At 33.9% G+C, this 17,411-nt stretch overlaps 1 protein-coding gene across 4 annotated transcripts in view; it reads left to right on the forward strand.

The window, feature by feature from the left end:
• Positions 1 to 250: 250 nt before the first annotated feature.
• The window catches only part of WDR64 (WD repeat domain 64), a 175,774-nt gene continuing 158,613 nt past the window's right edge, over positions 251 to 17,411 (forward strand). For 3 of the 4 annotated variants that reach the window (XM_074262511.1, XM_074262513.1, XM_074262512.1), the window contains exons 1-2: positions 251 to 636; positions 7,355 to 7,485. In XM_074262511.1, the coding sequence (XP_074118612.1) occupies positions 492 to 636; positions 7,355 to 7,485 (276 nt within the window). In that variant the 5' untranslated portion in view covers positions 251 to 491. The remainder of the gene's footprint in view (positions 637 to 7,354; positions 7,486 to 17,411) is intronic. The other variant, XM_074262514.1, reaches the window with a different exon arrangement.

The raw sequence follows: 17,411 nt of genomic DNA on the forward strand, positions 1-17,411 counted from the left end.
TCCTTTGTTTTTTGAAGTATGAAGAAGAATAGAGAGTCAGGAGGCTATGATAGTCAAGGAAACAAACAATTGTTCACAGCATTTAAATGTATTCTCCTGCTCACTCTTTATTTAATATCCCTTCCCCTCAATATACACATAGGAAGCGAAATCTCAGTAATGTTCTTAATAGTGTTAAATGAAGAAACTAGCATACATTATGATGTAATGAGGACTTTGTGAAGAGTATTCAGGGAACATTATGAAGTCAGGGCTTTCCCTGAAGGGATAGCCAGGATGTAGGCCTGGTGAATCCAAAGTCATCTTTCCTGCTAACATCCTAGCAGCACATCTTGTTCCCATTCTACAGCATGGAATTTTAAGATCAAAGGAATGAACTTTAGAGCAAAAACTGAGACATCAGGAGGGACACCTTTACAACAGGGAGGGATTTTCAGGTCATCCGATTAGTGTCATCACTTCCATCTAGAAATAAAGCCCCATATGTCCCCATGGAGAATCCTGAAGAAAAGAAACTCAGCATTGCAACTGAAACTACCAATTTCACAGCAGCTTTGAAGGAATTTGAGAAGTTAGTGGAATTAACAGCAATCCAGAAAAAAGAAGAAAGACTAGGTTTATATGTCAAAAATGAAGGTAAGCTCAGAAATGTCAAAATCTCCTCAAGAATCCAAAAATATCAGGCTGACTAAGCTATGTAGAATTTAGGAGTAGGGAGAGTTCCAATGTTCTGTCACATGTCAGTGTTTGAAGTTAACAATATTATTTTTCAAATTCTCCTTTGGGGAAAAATAAGAAACAGGTGAGAAACTTTTCAATCAAGTTTGCATTATTCTCTTCTGAATTTAGGATTAGGAACATGGTTAATATAATCACAGCTTTATGACTCATTATCTTTCCTTTCGTGATTTTCTAAGTTCTCTACAAGTAGTGAACTAAATATACTAAGACTAATTTTCCTTGCTGAGGTTACCTTCTTATACAGCTAGATGGTCCAGCGGATAGAGTGGTATTCCTGAAATAAGACTCATCTCCCTTTGTTCAAATCCAATCTTAAACACTTATTAGTAGTGTCTGCCTCAGTTTCTCATGTGAAATGGACTAGAGAAGGAAATGGCAAATTGCTCTATTATCTTTGCCAAGAAAACCCTAAATGGTGTCAGTAAGAGTTAAATGGGACTAATACAACTCAACAACAATAGGAATATTTATTTTACATGAAGCCTAACTTCTGTGAACTTTACTATGGTAATACTTAGCAACATGTGAAGCAGCATGGTATAAAGAAAGGATGGAATGTTAAAATTTGGAATCAAGGTTTGGGTTTAAATTCCACCAATGACTTTGTGGACTACAGACCAGTTGATTACTTTCTTTAACCTACTCATAGTATGGGGGTAATATTTGTACCTAATTCACATAGTTGCTATGATGATTGAATTAGAATGATGTCTATAAAGAGCTTTGCAAACTTTAAAGAGCCATGTAAGTGTCAGTTATTACTGTCTTCTGAATTAATTCTTTGATAAATGGGATAAATATCTCAGCCCTGGGTAAGAAGGAACCAGCACATCCATTGAGCTCACAGGGAGGAAGGAGACAGGGATCCTGCTGGCTGTTGGCACTTGCAGGAGGGTGAAGCTCTTGGTTTGGGGTTCCAAGTCAGAGGGAAGAGCTGAAGTGAAGCTAGAGTACCATCCCCCACCTCACAATTAGAGGTGCATACACTAATACTTCTCATTTAAAAAAATGAACCAGCAAAGAAGACCCCAAACACAGAAATTTACTGTGGGAATAGGGAAGACTGAGGTTCATCTTCAGAGGAGGACACTGAAATGTAAAAACCTCTGCCCCAAAGAGTAATGTTAAATGACTCCCTTCCCAGAGAGAATTTATAGAACTCAAAAAAGAATTTTAAAAAATCAAATGAGAAACATTGAAGAAAAGCTAAAAAAATTAAAGTAAAAACAAAAACCATCCAAGAAAAACAAAATTTTGAAAGAAAAGTTAACCAACTAGAAAATGAGTCTTAAAGATAAAAAACAATTCTTTGGAAATTAGAATTGGGCAAGGTGAAGCCAGTGAGAATGTAAGAGACTAAGAAATAATAAAAAAATATATACAAAGAATGGAAAAATAGTACAGCATATGAAACATAAAAAAACAACAGATCTGGAGAATAGATGAAGAAAAATATAAGAATAATTGAACTACCTGAAAGCTATGACCAAAAAAAAAAGAACCTTTACACAATAATGCAAGAAATAATCTAAGAAAACTGTCCTGCAATGATAGAACATGTGGGGAAAGTAGAAATAGAAGAAATCCTCTGATCATTACCACAGAGAGAGATTTTCCTTTGTGGAAAGCATATAGGTCAAATTTCAAAACCCCCAGACCAAAGAGAAAATCTTGCAAGAAACAAGAAAAAAAATTCAAATATACAGGAGTTAGAATTAGAATTGTACAGGACTTAGCAGCAGCCACCATAAAAGATGAGACTGAGAATCAAAAATCAAAAGGTCCTGGAATCAAAAGATCTAGGCCTGAGGCTAAAAATATCATCTCCTGCAAAAATATCTATAATATTGAATGAAAAAAAGACACTCAATGAACGTGCAGATTTTCAGAATTTTTACCCAAACCCAAACTCAATATTAAATTTAATATTTAAGAATCAATATCAAAGATCAATTTCAAGGAACTTAACATGGACAAATTGTTTTATGCTTTTACATGGAAATGTGTGCCATATATTTAATATTGACATCAGCAATTCAGCTCAAAATGAAAAGATTGAGGCAGAGTTAAGATAAAAATAGTAATTATGTTAAATAGATGAAGCATAGAGGAAAAATAGACATAGAGGCATTAGAGTGGGGAGAAGGGCTTGTTGTTCTGAAAACCTCCTCACATTCAGAATGAGTTAAATAAGCAACACTACAAAAATACCATGAAGAGTATAGCATTTTCCAAAATCTATAAAGAAATAAGGAGGAAGGGATGGACTGAGAGGGAAGCAAAAGGTAGGAGAAGATGACAAGGGAGGGATTAGATCCATGGATGGGGGGAGGTTAAGTAACAGCAAGGTAAATCAAGGAGCAGAATGTGTGTGTGCATGTGCATGTGTGTATCAATACATTTTTTTTTACTTAATTATAGCCTTCTTGGGGAAGGTGAGGGGGGATGAAAGGGAGAAAAAATAATAATAAAAAGCATGTAGTAGAGAACACAAGACAACTTTTAATGAAGAAAGAAAAAGATGGACACTTAAGAACATAATTTCTGGGGGACAGCTAGGTGATATTGTGGACAGAGCACCAGCCCTGAAGTCAGGAGAACCTGAGTTCAAATGTGGTCTCAGACACTTAATACTTCCTAGCTGTGTGACTCTGGGCAAGTCACTTAACCTCAATTACCTCAAGGGGGAAAAAATATAATTTCTTCTACTATTGTATATTCTTTTTTGAACTGGTAATTTATGGTTATATGTTTTGAATTTTCCTTTGATGCTTTTCTTTTTAAAAAAAATCTATTTTAATAAAATAAAAAAATAAAAATAAGTCTGGAATTGATAGTTTAATATGTCAGCAGTGTGATAAATAAGAAAATTCGATTTTGGGGGAAGTGAATTAAAAGAAGCATAGATTCCTGGAACAAGGAGGTAATAGTCTTGCTGTTCTTGTCAAGGTTGAAATATTGTGCTTAGTTCTGGGCACTACAGTTAAAAAGAGTTTTGATAAATTGAGAGTGTCCAGAGGAAGACAGCTGAGACCTCAAAGGGTGAGTATGTGTGACATGTTAGGTGAAGAGCTTTCAGACTTTCTTTAAGAGGGTCTTTTGAAGGAATTAGGGGTATTTAATTTGGAAAAGAGAATAGTTGGGGGAGAGTGGCATGAATTGCTGTCTGTGAACTAAGAGGTCTATTATGTAGGAGGGAGAGGGGGGGATTAATCCCAGAGAGCTAAATCAGGAGAAACATTGGTTTAAGTTCTGAAAAGACCAATTTATGCTTGAGGTGAGGAAAAACTTCTAACAATCAGACATCTCCAGAAGGATAGCTTCTTTCTCCTTGGAGATATTCAGGTGGAGGACAGATAACTACTTGATGGATTTGTTGCAGTGGAAATTCCTTTCACTGATGAGTTGGGTTAGATCATCACCGAGATGCTTTCTAATTCTCAGTTTTTCAGATTCTGTGAAGGTGATTAGTAAGTATGCTCTCCAGTCCAAGTTCTGCAGAAAGGTTAAAGTAAATTAATATCATCTATTGTACAGTCACGTCCAATTCTTTGTGACTTCATTTTGGAGTTTTCTTGGCAAAAATGCTGGAATGGTTTGCTATTTCCTCCAGTTCATTTTACAGATAAGGAATTGAAGCAAATTCCTTAAAGTTAAGTGATTTGCTCAGTGTCACAAAGCTAGTAAGTGTTTGAGGACAGATTTGAACAGAGGAAGATATGAGTATTTCTATCTTCAGGTTCAGCACTTTATGCACCTAGCTGCTCTCTGCATCCTTTCCCCTGTCGCATATCACATACTGTGAAGACTGAGTTAGCACCCTGGATACCTTAGATTCAGCTGGAGTCAGGATAAACAAAAGTCCTTGATCTTTATTCTTGGTCTTTTGGGGAAGCAGTTATGGGTAATGGACATAGGACTCTCCACACCTTCTTTCTCTCTCCCCACCGACAAAAAGTGACTTCCACTTGTCTTCCTCCACCCTCTGATCCCTCTTACAATTCTGTCTACATCCACAGATTGAGCCAGCACAGAATAGTTGGACAGGGCCATTCTCCAAGCATATGTTAATAGAGTATTGTCCAATTGGTAATTAGGCATAAGTGCTTGGTTATCCAAGTGCATCTGCTCAGTTTCAGCCCTTCACAACATATTATGATTTGATATACAGGGAAGGCCTATGTACAAAGCTACAGTTAGCATCCCAAGATCAAAGATAGTAGTGACAAAAGCAGAAATGAAAGGGGAGTAGTGGAAATATTGCTAGGACAGTTACCATCAAAGAGCTGGCTTGCTTAATCATTGTGTACTAGGCTCTGCTGTAACTACCAGTAAAAATTCAGGCTTTCCTAATGTATTGACTTAACATCAAGGATAAATTGCTTAATGAAAAAAATATGTTTAGCTATTTACATTATAGACTGTGTGATATCTAGATCAGCTTCCTCATTTCTTAAAATAAGAGGATTGGACAAATGTTATGATTCTGTAAACACTGTATCAGAAAATTGAATTCTTAAAGTTACATTTCAAATTTCTTATCTTCTTTGAAAGAAATGAGACTCTGGTTAATAGTTAACTTAGTTTAGGAAAGATTGAGTCTGGCTAAATTAATGTTTTGCTATGTCAAAATGACATAACTTGAAAGACTTAGGGGAAATGATAAATGTAACATTCTTTGACTTTGATCAATCTCTTGAATCAATCATATACAATCTTTTGTTCAATAAATTTCCAAATGTACAGCCACAATTGAGCAATAACTGATATTTATATATACATTGTAAAGCTTGCAAAGGGCTTTACTTAACATTATTTCATTTCAGTCTTGTAAAATGTCTTGTGAAGGAGGTACTGCAGATAGTGGTATTATTATTATAGTTCTCATTTTTGTAGATGTAGAAAATAAGGTTCAGAGTGACCCAATGACTTTTATCCTATATTCATACAGTTTAGTGTCAGAAATAATAGACCCATATGTTCCTGAATCCAAGGCCAGTGCTGTCTCTCCACTGTATTAGGTTGACTCTGGAAAGTAATTTTTTGATAGTAGTAATGCACATATAATTAAAACATTATTTCAGCTTATAGGAGTCGTTTTATTATCTGTGGATTCATATTTAGTTCTGAACACTCTTTTCAACATTTTAAGGATGCCTTAAGATCCATAGCATATAGGTTGTAGTTCCCTAAGGAACTTTATAACCTACAATCTAGTAATTCTATTATCAAAAGGACAAAAAGGTTGTCTAGAATGATTTTATCTCAATGAGCCCATGTTGACTACTAGTAATTAAAATTTTCTTTATAAATATTTACAACCCAGTCTTTAAATATGTGGTTTTAGAATGTTAACAGCAATCTAACCCATGATTAAAATAAAGATGACATTTGAAAAGTAACTTTTTAAAATTAATTTGTCTGAAGTTACTCACAAGTAATCTACAAGGGTTGATCTTGGATTCAATACTTTTTAATTTTCTTGTCAATGACACACCATAATAGAAATTCTCATATATATAATATCTATATTATATATATATATATATACATATATATGTCATCCATATTTGGATGAATAGGCTTTTTATAAGTATGAAATATAAATACTTTTCATATTACTAGGTTTGTTCATTGACTTGGTTTAATCTGTTATGTATAAAATAAGTAGATGGTGTAGTGTTTGAAATGCTGGGCCTGAAGTCAGCAGGACCCAACTTCAAATTTAGCCTTAGACACTTCATGTGTGATCCCAGTTAAGTCACTTAATTCTTATTTACTTCAGTTTCTTCACCTGCAAAATAAACTGGAGAAGGAAATGGCAAACCATTTCAGGGACTTGGACAAGAAAACCCCAAATGGGATCACAAAGAATCAAACACAACTGAATTAACAACCAAAAAAATCTTTAAAGGTTTTAAAAGTCTTTAACTGAGTCATTATGTCACTTAGCAGATTTGTCAGCAGAGAATTCCAAGTAATAGTAAGAGATCTTATGTGGTTACACGATATAAAAGAAATTTGTCCTGATAAAGAAATTTCTCTAAATGAATTCTTATAAAACATTACAGCAGGTAGTCTGCTATCAATAGGTGAAATCATTCATGTTACAAGGGATAAACCAAGTGTAGTATTCCCATTTGAAGAATCATGCTGGGAGAAAAAGTCCTTCCTATTTTAGTTGAGAAGAGACTCTTTGATGGAGGTGCTTGAACATTTAATTTGAACATTTGCTACCCTACTCTGGAATATTCTAACTCAATACCTAATCAGGTCCAAAAGGAAAGAATTTTTTGAACCAGAATAATTGCTTCTTACAAATGGAAACTAAAAGGACCAGAATGGTACATATTGAAATGAACAATGTGGCACAGAGATATTGGGTTGACATAGGACTTAGAAAGGCCTGGGTTGGAATTCCCCTTCTGATGCTTTATAAGGTATATATATGTTCCTGCATAGGTCACATAAGCTCTCTGACCCTCATTTTTTACAAATAAGGAAATTGAACTCAATAGCTCTTGATATTCTTTCCAATTATAATTTTAAGATCTTAAACCAAAGGATCTTCCATATTTGGTAACTGCATCTATAATTCTTTGTTTCAATACAGACACTATTGATTATGAGAAGTTCTATGATTCAGTATTGGAATTATTTGGCCCAGAAATAAAAAGCCAAGATGTGAAAAGCTTTTACAGGAAACTCAGCAACAACCCAGATGCATCTGTGGACTGGTGTGAGGTAGGAAATTTTGATATCTGTTCCATGAAATCTCTAAATCAACTTCCTCAATATGGGATTACATGCTGATTACACATTGATTAAACCATGACAACATGCATGCAATTTGTCAAACACTATTCTAAATGCTGAGAATTCAAAGAAATGCAAAAACATGATCCTTGCCCTCAAGGAACTCATTATTTACAGTGTAAAATGTACTCAGAGGAAAAATACCAAATGCAAAGTGAGTAGAGATATTATTAAAATGTCTGAAATCTTGAGACAGGATTCTTGCTTCATAGCCAAAAGGGATAGGCAAAATGCCATTTATTTATATTAATAATAAATAACTTTTTAATACGTATCAAACTATTACAAAAAACACACTTACAAAATTAGTCAATCCAATGTTTTCTTGTCATTATTTATGTGCCAGTCAATTCTCTCTTTATTATACTATGAAAACAAGTATCCCATGAGTACAAGAAACAGGGGCTCTTCAAACAAATCTAATACTTCAGAACAGTAGTCTTTGGGTTTCATTCACAGAAGGTAATTTTCTACAAGTCACTTCTTATGTAGTTTGGAATAGGTAAGAAAGAATCTCTTTTTATCCCTTCATAGTTTTAATGAGTTTCATCATAACTCATTCATAGTTTATGAGTCCTAGTTGGTCTAAGTTGGTAGATAGCTAGTCTACTAATTGTATGATGTTGGATATCACATTTATTAATGGTGTGATGTTATGTCATCAATACAAATTGCAGAGTAGTTGCCAATTTGCATGGGTAGGGAGAGTTTTTTTCTTTTATCAAGAATACTATATCCAATGAAATCACAGGTTTGGTTAAAAATAAAAATAATATTAATAAATTCAGAGTGGCTGTTTGACCTAGAATTTAAAAAACTGGGGTCATTGTGATAGGAAAAAAATGCCCATCTTTTTGCATAATCCTATTTTCTTCCTCCCTTCCTTACTCTCCCTTCACAAGACAATAAGCAATCTGATATATATATATATATATATATATATATATATATATATATATATATATATATATACATACATATACATATACACATATATACACAATCCTTTTAAATATAGTCCCATATTTGTTATATTATACAAGAAAAAATCAGACCCAAAGGGGAAAAAACATGAGAAAGAAAAAAGCAAACAAACAAAAGAAAATAAGGGGGAAAATAGTATACTTTGAGATCTACATTCAGTCTCCATAGTTCTTTCTTTGGATGGGGATATGGCACTTTCCATCTCAAATCTGTTGGAATTATCTTTGTCCACTACATTGCTTAGAATAGCTAAATCTATCATGATTGATCATCACATAATCCTGTTGTGACTATGTACAATGTTCTCTTGGTTCTGCTCACTTCACTCAGAAACAGTTAATGTAAGTCTTTCCAAGCTTTTTCTAAAATCAGCCTGCTCCTCATTTCTTAAAAAGAAACAATAATATTCCATAACATTCATAAACCATAACTTATTCAGACATTTCTCAACTGATGGGCATCCACTTGATTTCCAGTTCCTTACCACTACAAAAAGAGTTGCTTCAAACATTTATTGCATATGTGGATCCTTTTCCATCTTTTATGATCTCTTTGGGATGCAGACACAGATTTTCACTATTAATCCTAAGAAAAAAAAAAGAAAGAAGAGGAAGAGAAAAATTTTAGGGGAAAGGAAGAGATAGAATAACCTCAATGTTCAGGAAATAGGTCTAGAATACCAACTGCTCCCAAACTCATTCAAAGTGCCAAGATTTCTCATGACCAAGGATATTATGGTATGAGGGAAAAAATTTTAAAACAATTTAAAAATCTTAATTGTTTCAAATGAACATCAAGAGTAAAAAAAGACACATAAATGCTAATTATTGTACAGACCAATCTTCAGAATAACAGTCATACAGATGACAATTCAACAATCATTCCAGGGCCTTCTGAACTCTAATCATGTAATTTAAAAGGTTGAAGCAATAGCTTAGAAATTAGGAGAGTGACTTTATGTTGAAATAATATGGATCTTTGTTCTTTAAGGTAAAATTCCACATTTGCATATACTAGCACTAACCTAGAATTCTGGAAATCTATATGCAATGTGAGTTAATTGCTAAGACTTGTGTTTTCTACAAAATTGGATGACTCACTAGGTTTCGTATATGTGTCATTACAGTATGCCAGGATGATTCATCTGGCTTCCATTAAACAGATGGTCTTTATAAGGAACTTAGTCCCAGAAGGAGGATACTGAAATAAGGAAGAGTAGTGGTTGTAGTCTTTCATAACTGGTTTTCTAGGTAATGGATCTAATATTTTCCCAAAGACAAAACTTTCAAAGACAATGTGATATAGCTGAAAGAGCAGGTTTTACTGGGCTTTGAATCACAACGTTACCATTCTTTACTGGAAAATCTTATCTCTTTACCTCTCTAGGCCCTGATTTTCTCATTGGTGTATTAAGGAAGTTGAGTAGATAACTTTAAGGGAAGATCACTTCTAATTCTAAATTTCATAATAAATTATTTGGTTATGTCAACTCCAGATGAGATTCTCAAGATAGAATTGGAAAAATCCAGTGATGATTGCTCCAATTCTGACCTTATTTCTCTGACCTTATTCCTGATGCTGATTCTAACCTGGGGCTTGCTTCTGGAGAAAAGGATGCCAAAAGGTTTTCCTTTATCTTAATCCTGAACAAAGGTCTTCTCCATTTCCTATTTTGATCATGTCACCATGGTGATCCACTGTTTCAGGTTAGCCTTTAAGATGTAATTCAGAAATTATCTTCTGTATGAAGCCTTTTCAGAGCTATATTATATTTTACTATTTACATAATTATATATATATATGCATATAATTATTAACTTTATTCTTATGCTGTGTATTTTTTATTACTTATTGTCCCTACCACTCCATTAGATTAGAAACTCCTTTCAGGTATAGATTATTTCATTCTTTGTATTTGTATCTCTAGGTTCTAGCACACATAATCAATAAAAGCTTGTTGACTTATTAAGGATAATAAGAAATGGGAGGAGACTGTAGGAAGGAAAAGTAGAAAAGAATGAGGTACATCAGTTTCTATCCACTAAAAGGTAGAAGAGCAGGATTAATATATCATGGACAACCAGAGTGCCTTTCTCTCACTCCTTCTCTATTCCTTTCTAGAATTTACTGGACATAAGGTCAAAGTGCTACTAAATAAAATTTAATTTTCTTTATGCTACTAGGGCAGAGTTTCCCAGAGTATTTTCTGGACAGCACATCCAGATTTGCATAATGGAAAACAGACAATTTCAAATAAGAAACAACAGTATTTATTTGGAGACAGAAAAGTAATGTAAGCTGTGATATGACTGATTTGTTCATTTTATTGTCTTTCAACCAATCTATTCATCAAAAATATTTATTAAAGAACTTAGCATGATAAATCAGGTTCAAATATCTGTGAACCCACAAATGTGAGTATTCAATCATTTAGTAAGCACTTACTATGTTCCAGGCATTGGGCTAACCCATGGGAGACAAAAAACAAAACAAAACAAAACAAAACAAAACAAAAAAAAAACCCAAGTCCCTACCCTCAAGGAGTTTATGGTCACACAAAGAGACCTCCCACCAATGTGGATTACTGTAGTACTACAGTAAAATACAATTTTTGCAGCCAGGCTTTTTGGCCTTTAGCAAGTCTAGTTCTGGAAGATTAGTACATAAGGCCAGTGCTTAGTGTCTTCCTTGTTAGAAAACTATCAGAGATTGGATTCCACTGGAATAGTCTTTGAGAACAAAGAGTCAATGCTTTGAGATATTCAGATTATGGTTTTATAGGCAATACATATGTTGAACTGGAAGGTTTTCTAAAGTGAGCACTAATTGAACTCAGAATGTCTATAATATCTACTTGAAAACATACTAATTGTGACATGAGTAAATAAATGAATCTTAATTTTTCACTGTAAAATAGAGATTATAATTCTGATCTACTCAAGGTTGCAGTGATGACAATGCTGCTTTGTAAATCTTGTAAGCACTGCAAAATTATTTTCATAATAATAGTAAATTCAGAAAGAAGAGATTTTATTCTAATAATACATTTATATAGTATTTTACTATTTATGAACTGCTTTTCTCACAATTATTTTCATTTTACATGTGAGGATTCAGTTTATATGATTTGTCCTCAATCCCACAGTCATGGAGCTAATTAAGTGCCAGGATTTATTATCAAACTTAGAACTTCTGACTTTAAACCCAGTGTTCTTTCCTCTCTCGTGTAGCTGATTTGGTTTGCATCAGGATCTATGTGGTCCCTTAAGTAAACAATGTACCATTAATGTGACCAGAAAAACAAACCAAAAAAGCCCCATGAAATTATGCAATAACAATTCTAAGTCTTTATGGTTCTCCACATTATAGTAATTTGTGAATTGCCATTAAACTCTTAGATTCCCAAATTTTGGGATCTTTTTTTTTAGCTTGAGGTCCTAAATTTTTTGTAAAAGTATGCTGGCATGGACAAGTTTCAAAGGCATATTCAAAAGGGTTTTAAAAGCTCAAAAGGAGGGGCCATGGCTTAGTTTCACTTTGAATTTTATTAAGATTTTCATGTCAAAAATAAGAATGTAAATGTACTGGGAAGGATGCTAGTAGTAGAAAGGGAGTCTTGGAATACTATTTATAACACTGTGAGTCAAAGATGATAAATTATGTCCAATGAATGAGTAATTCTGCTTTGTAAAAAATGTCAGTTCTCACTTAAGGGTGGTTTTGTTTTGTTTTGTTTTGTTTTTTAAATCATGGTTCATGCTTTAAGAAAATGTTAGCTGAGACAACCAAAGTACTTCAGGCTTAGATTTACTGTAAACTTTCCAAGATATACATGGTTTTCTCAGCTACAAATTTTCCATTGGCTTAGTCAGACTAAATCTCTCCTCCTTACTAATGTATTCTCCTGGGATTCTGAGTTCTTAGTCATGAACATATAGATGCTGTCATCATGAACTAATCTCTGGGGTTAGCAATATCATTATGAGAAGACACTCAAATTGCTCTTAGTATCACTGGAAGATTTCATAGGAGGCTTGACCATATTTAATTGGTGGTATTGCTACTTCTCTTGATGTGAAAACAGAACTCTGAATGAGCTCTGTGGTTCCTGGTGAAAATACAGACCCAGATGTATTCACAAAGCATACCAAAAAAAGAATGAACAGTTAATTGACAAATGACCATTTTAAACTAATAGAGATATCTGATGCAAAATTAAGAGTTAGAATGAGATCTTCATCTAGCCTAGAAGTGCTGAATCTGGAGTCCACCAACCATACCCTCCCCTACAGCATACAGAATGGATTGGAGGGGGGCAATTACATTTTTGTTTTCACTACTTTTTAACTAAATTTTAGCATTTCCTTCATTTATAATTTTAAAACTATTATTCTTGGAGAAGGGGTCTTATAGGGTATACTACCGGTCTGCCAATTGGGTCATTCTAGCTCTAAACCTGAGGTTTAAAAAAAAAAAAAACTTTTCCATTGTCACAGATTTTTCATAACAACAATATTATCTAATATTTATCATTTAAACATAATAGCCCTTCATTTCACCATAGACCAGCTAAATATCAGGCTAGGGGAAGAAGAGGATGGAAAAGAAAGGGATGTAATGAAGTGAGAGAGAAATTCTGGGTCTTTTCTTCAAGAGTAATTTGTTTTTATTTTTTGAAAATCTTGAATAGGAAGCTTCCCACTATCAGTACTAGATTACTTGCCCCAGATACTTGTCTTTTTTTTCTTTAAAAATTACATTTTCTTCAATTACATGAAAAAAACTATTTTGGCATTCAGTTTTGAAAATTTTAAGTTATAAATTCTCTCATTCTTTCTCCTAACCCTCATTGAGAAGGCAAGCAATTTTACATGAGCATTATACCTATAAATCATGTAAAATATATTAGTGATGTTGTGGAAAATACACAGGCAAAAAAAAAAGATAAAACAAAATAAAACAAAAATGGTATTCTTAGATCTATATTTAGATTTTGTTAGTTCTTCTGTGGAGGTGGATAGTAATTTTAATAAACCTTAGGACAATATTGCTGTTATTATGCATGATATTATCTTGGCTTTGCTCACTTTGCATCACATGGTCTTTAGAAGTTTTTCTGAAAGTATCTCATTTGCCATTCCTTATAGCATAAGAGCATTCTTTCACCATCATATATCACAACTTGTTCAGCCATTACCCAACTAATGGACATCCCCACTATTTCCAATTCTTTGCCACCATAAAGGAGCTGGAATCAATATTTTTGTATCTATAGGCTTTTCCTTCCCCCACCCCTTTTTGGAATACTGACCTAGTAATCCTATTGCCAAATCAAAGGGCATGGGAAATTTTATAACCTTTAAGACAAAAATCCAAATTACTTTCTATAATGCTTGGATCTGCTCACAACATAACCAACAATGCTTTAAAATTTTCCCACATCCCTTCCAACATTTGTTATTTTATTTTTCTGCCATGTTGATCAATATGATAGGTGTGGGATAGTAACCTTAGAGTTGTTTTAATTTGCTTTTCTCTAATTTTTTGCAAATGATTATTGATAGTTTTGATTTATTTTTCTGAAAACTAATTATTCAGATCCTTTGACTATTTATTAATTGGATCATTTAAATAATGATTCATATTTTTATAAATTTGACTCAGTTGTTTGAAAAATGAGGCATGTATCAGAGAAAATTATTGTAAAAATCCTCCTCCTATTTTCTGTTTTCCTTCTAATCTTAGATGCATTGGTATTGTTTGTACAAAAACTATTTTGTTTAACTCTTCAGAACAGAGTTATAGCCCAAATGGGACTATGATACTAAAATGACTAAACCACAACAAAGCATTCTTAATAAACTATCTAGAATAGTACTTTTAGGCTAAATCTTTTTGTTCTAAAATTCTTATTTTATAGTCTTTGAGATTTCACTCTGGTTTGGGGAGGCCATCCCCTATGCCTTCCAAATTATGTCTTATAGTTATACCTTATTAGTCTCTCCTAAGGGGACTGCCCTTTCAAAAAAAAAACTGCCAGAGTTTTCAGATTCCAGGTTTCTCTGATTTCTTGATTCTAAACTCCTTTGACTGTCCTTGGCAAAGCAGGAGAGAATGGAGGAACAATTAAACAAAGCTATTTACTTAGAGGGAAAGGTCTCAAACTTCCCATGGTCTGGCTATATCATAAGATTTAGAGATAGCAAGAATTTGTGAGATTATCTAGTCCTATATTTTTATAGATAAAGAACTGAAATCTAGACAGGCTAATGGACTTGTTCAAGGTGACAGGAGTAAATAGCAGAGGTGAGATTTAAACTAAATGTCCCCTGCTGCTCTTTTCACAAATGTCTTGTTGTTATGTGGCCAGCAACAAACTATCTGGCAATACAACTATAACAGCTAGTATTTATATGGTGCTTTAAGGTTTACAAAGCACTTTACAAATATCTCATTTTAAACCTCTTACAATATTACTATGAAATTGTTTCCTCTGAATGATTAATAATAATTCAAGCTAACATTTATATAGCACCTACTATGTGTCAGATACTGTGGTAAATGCTTTATTTCATTTGAGCTTCACAACATCCTTGGGAAGTACATTATTAGTATTCTGAGGCTAACAGTAACTTGCCGGGAAGCAAGTAACTAATCCAGGATAACACAGAAAGTAAGTGTCTTAAGGCTGAATTTAAACTCAAATCTTCCTGCTTCCAGGTCCAATATTATATATAGAATGTGTTACTGTGTTACAGATTGATTAACAACAAATATTTTCAAAGTAATGATTATTTACCATGCACTTGTGATATGCATCGAGAGAATACGAAGACAAAAAAGGAAACGGTTCCTTTTCTCAAAAAGCTTACATTCTAAAAGTGTGGGGAACAACATCTATATATAAAGCTGGAGGAGGATAGAAACTAGATTTCATTAGTATAAGAAATTCCCAGATGAAGAAACTCTATCAAAGTAGATGCATGTCTTTTCTGTACCATATACTTTTACCAAGTTGCTTCAGTAGGGCTTTTCAAATTTTTGCCACTCAAACCCCTTTTTTTCCCAAGAAATGTTTATGCAACCCTTATGGGGTTATGTATATAATGGTATATAAAATATGTATCCAAATCATAGGTGTCTGACAACCTTATCTGTGGTGCAGTGGCAAAAAGTACTTAGTACTTCAAAGTCTCTATCATCTACCTGTTAATGTGCATCCTCTTAGTTACTAGTACATATCAGAGATAGGTCTTTCTGATTTCAAGATAGTCTCTCCATCCTCTCTATACCACACTATCTCTCATATGTAAGTACATATTTAATATACAAAGTCAATATAAGATAATTTGTTTTGGAAATGCACATTAACGACTAGATGACAGAGATTAAAAAACTAAGTGATTTTTGCCACTGCACCATAACTAATGTTGTTAGACACCTTCTGTGAAGATGAAAAATAGTGTCAAGGTCAGCTACCACACTGATGGTAAATTATCTAACTTGGAAAGGCTAAAAGCCAATACTAAAATGGAGGAAGAATGTTTTGCCTTAGTATTTTGTTTGCATATAATTGTGCATTCAATGCAGTCTCTGAGGCTGAGAGATCACAAAGTGGATTGATTCTTTATTGCTTGTGCTTTATTTTGCCAAGAAATCAACACCAAGAAAACAGAGGTTCTCCATCAGCCAACAATCCATATGTGAAACCACTGGTTATAGAAAATGGAAAAAGTTTACTTACCTTGGTGCAGGATGCTTTCCAGAGAGATATACATAGATGATGAGGTTGATGTACATGTAATTAGCTCAATGTCTGGAAGACTTCAGAGAAAAGGATATTAGACTATCTACTAGATTGAAAATTCACAGAATCTTTGTATTGGCCTCACACATGCCTGGGAAACCTGAGCAGTATACCAGTGCCCCATCAGGAAACTGAATTTCTTTCATTTGAATTGTCTTAGGGAGTATTCTGAAAAATAAGGTACCAGAGACTGAGCTCCTTTCTCAAGCCAAGTATTCAAACTCCACTGCAGAGAGCACAACTCTGATTGGGTTGGCCACATTGCTTGAATGCCAAATATATATTTGCCTAAGATACCACTTTATGGAGAACTCACACAAGCTTGGGTAGTGCTCCCATGGAGATCAGAAGAAGCAATATAAGGACAGTCTCAAGGTCTCTCTGAAGAACCTTAAGATTGACTGTCAAATATGGGAAACACTGGCACAGGACCACTCAACATGCATACCTTCATCAAAGAAGGCATTGTACTCTATGAGCAAAGCAGAATTGTAGTAGCTCAAAAGAAATGTAAGAGGTGCAAATTTAATGTCATTGCCACTCCAGTTGTTCATAAGGATTATTTGTGCCTGGATCTGTGGTAGAGCCTTTTGACTTTATAATGGTCTGATCAGCCACTGTACTATAACCAACCATATTGTATCTTGATACACCCCCCCATACTAATGTCATTTTGTTGTTCTTATGAGAATGAAGAACAATAACTACCAGGTATCTGAAGTGAGATTTGACCCCAAGACTTCTTGATTTTGTCTCTCTCTTTTGTCAAGAAGTTCCATATGTGGCCACCATTTTTTCCTCTACCTTAGTTATTGCCCCTACAGTCATGGAATTATTAAATATACTCATGATCCCTCAAATACTTTCTTTTCTTCTGAAGTTCCCTTCCTGCCTAATGACCTTATGCTCATTAACTCTTTTTTTCAATCAGGTTTTAAATTATATTATATAGGAAAGTTTGAGAAGTCTGACAGTTTTAACTTTGAGGCAAAGGCAATCACAGGAAGGTGTGATCCAAGTATCTTTCCTTCTTCCTTAGACTGGACCTTTTGAAGTTACTCCT

Source organism: Sminthopsis crassicaudata, chromosome 4, assembly GCF_048593235.1.
Source record: "Sminthopsis crassicaudata isolate SCR6 chromosome 4, ASM4859323v1, whole genome shotgun sequence".
Taxonomy (NCBI): Eukaryota; Metazoa; Chordata; class Mammalia; order Dasyuromorphia; family Dasyuridae; genus Sminthopsis; species Sminthopsis crassicaudata.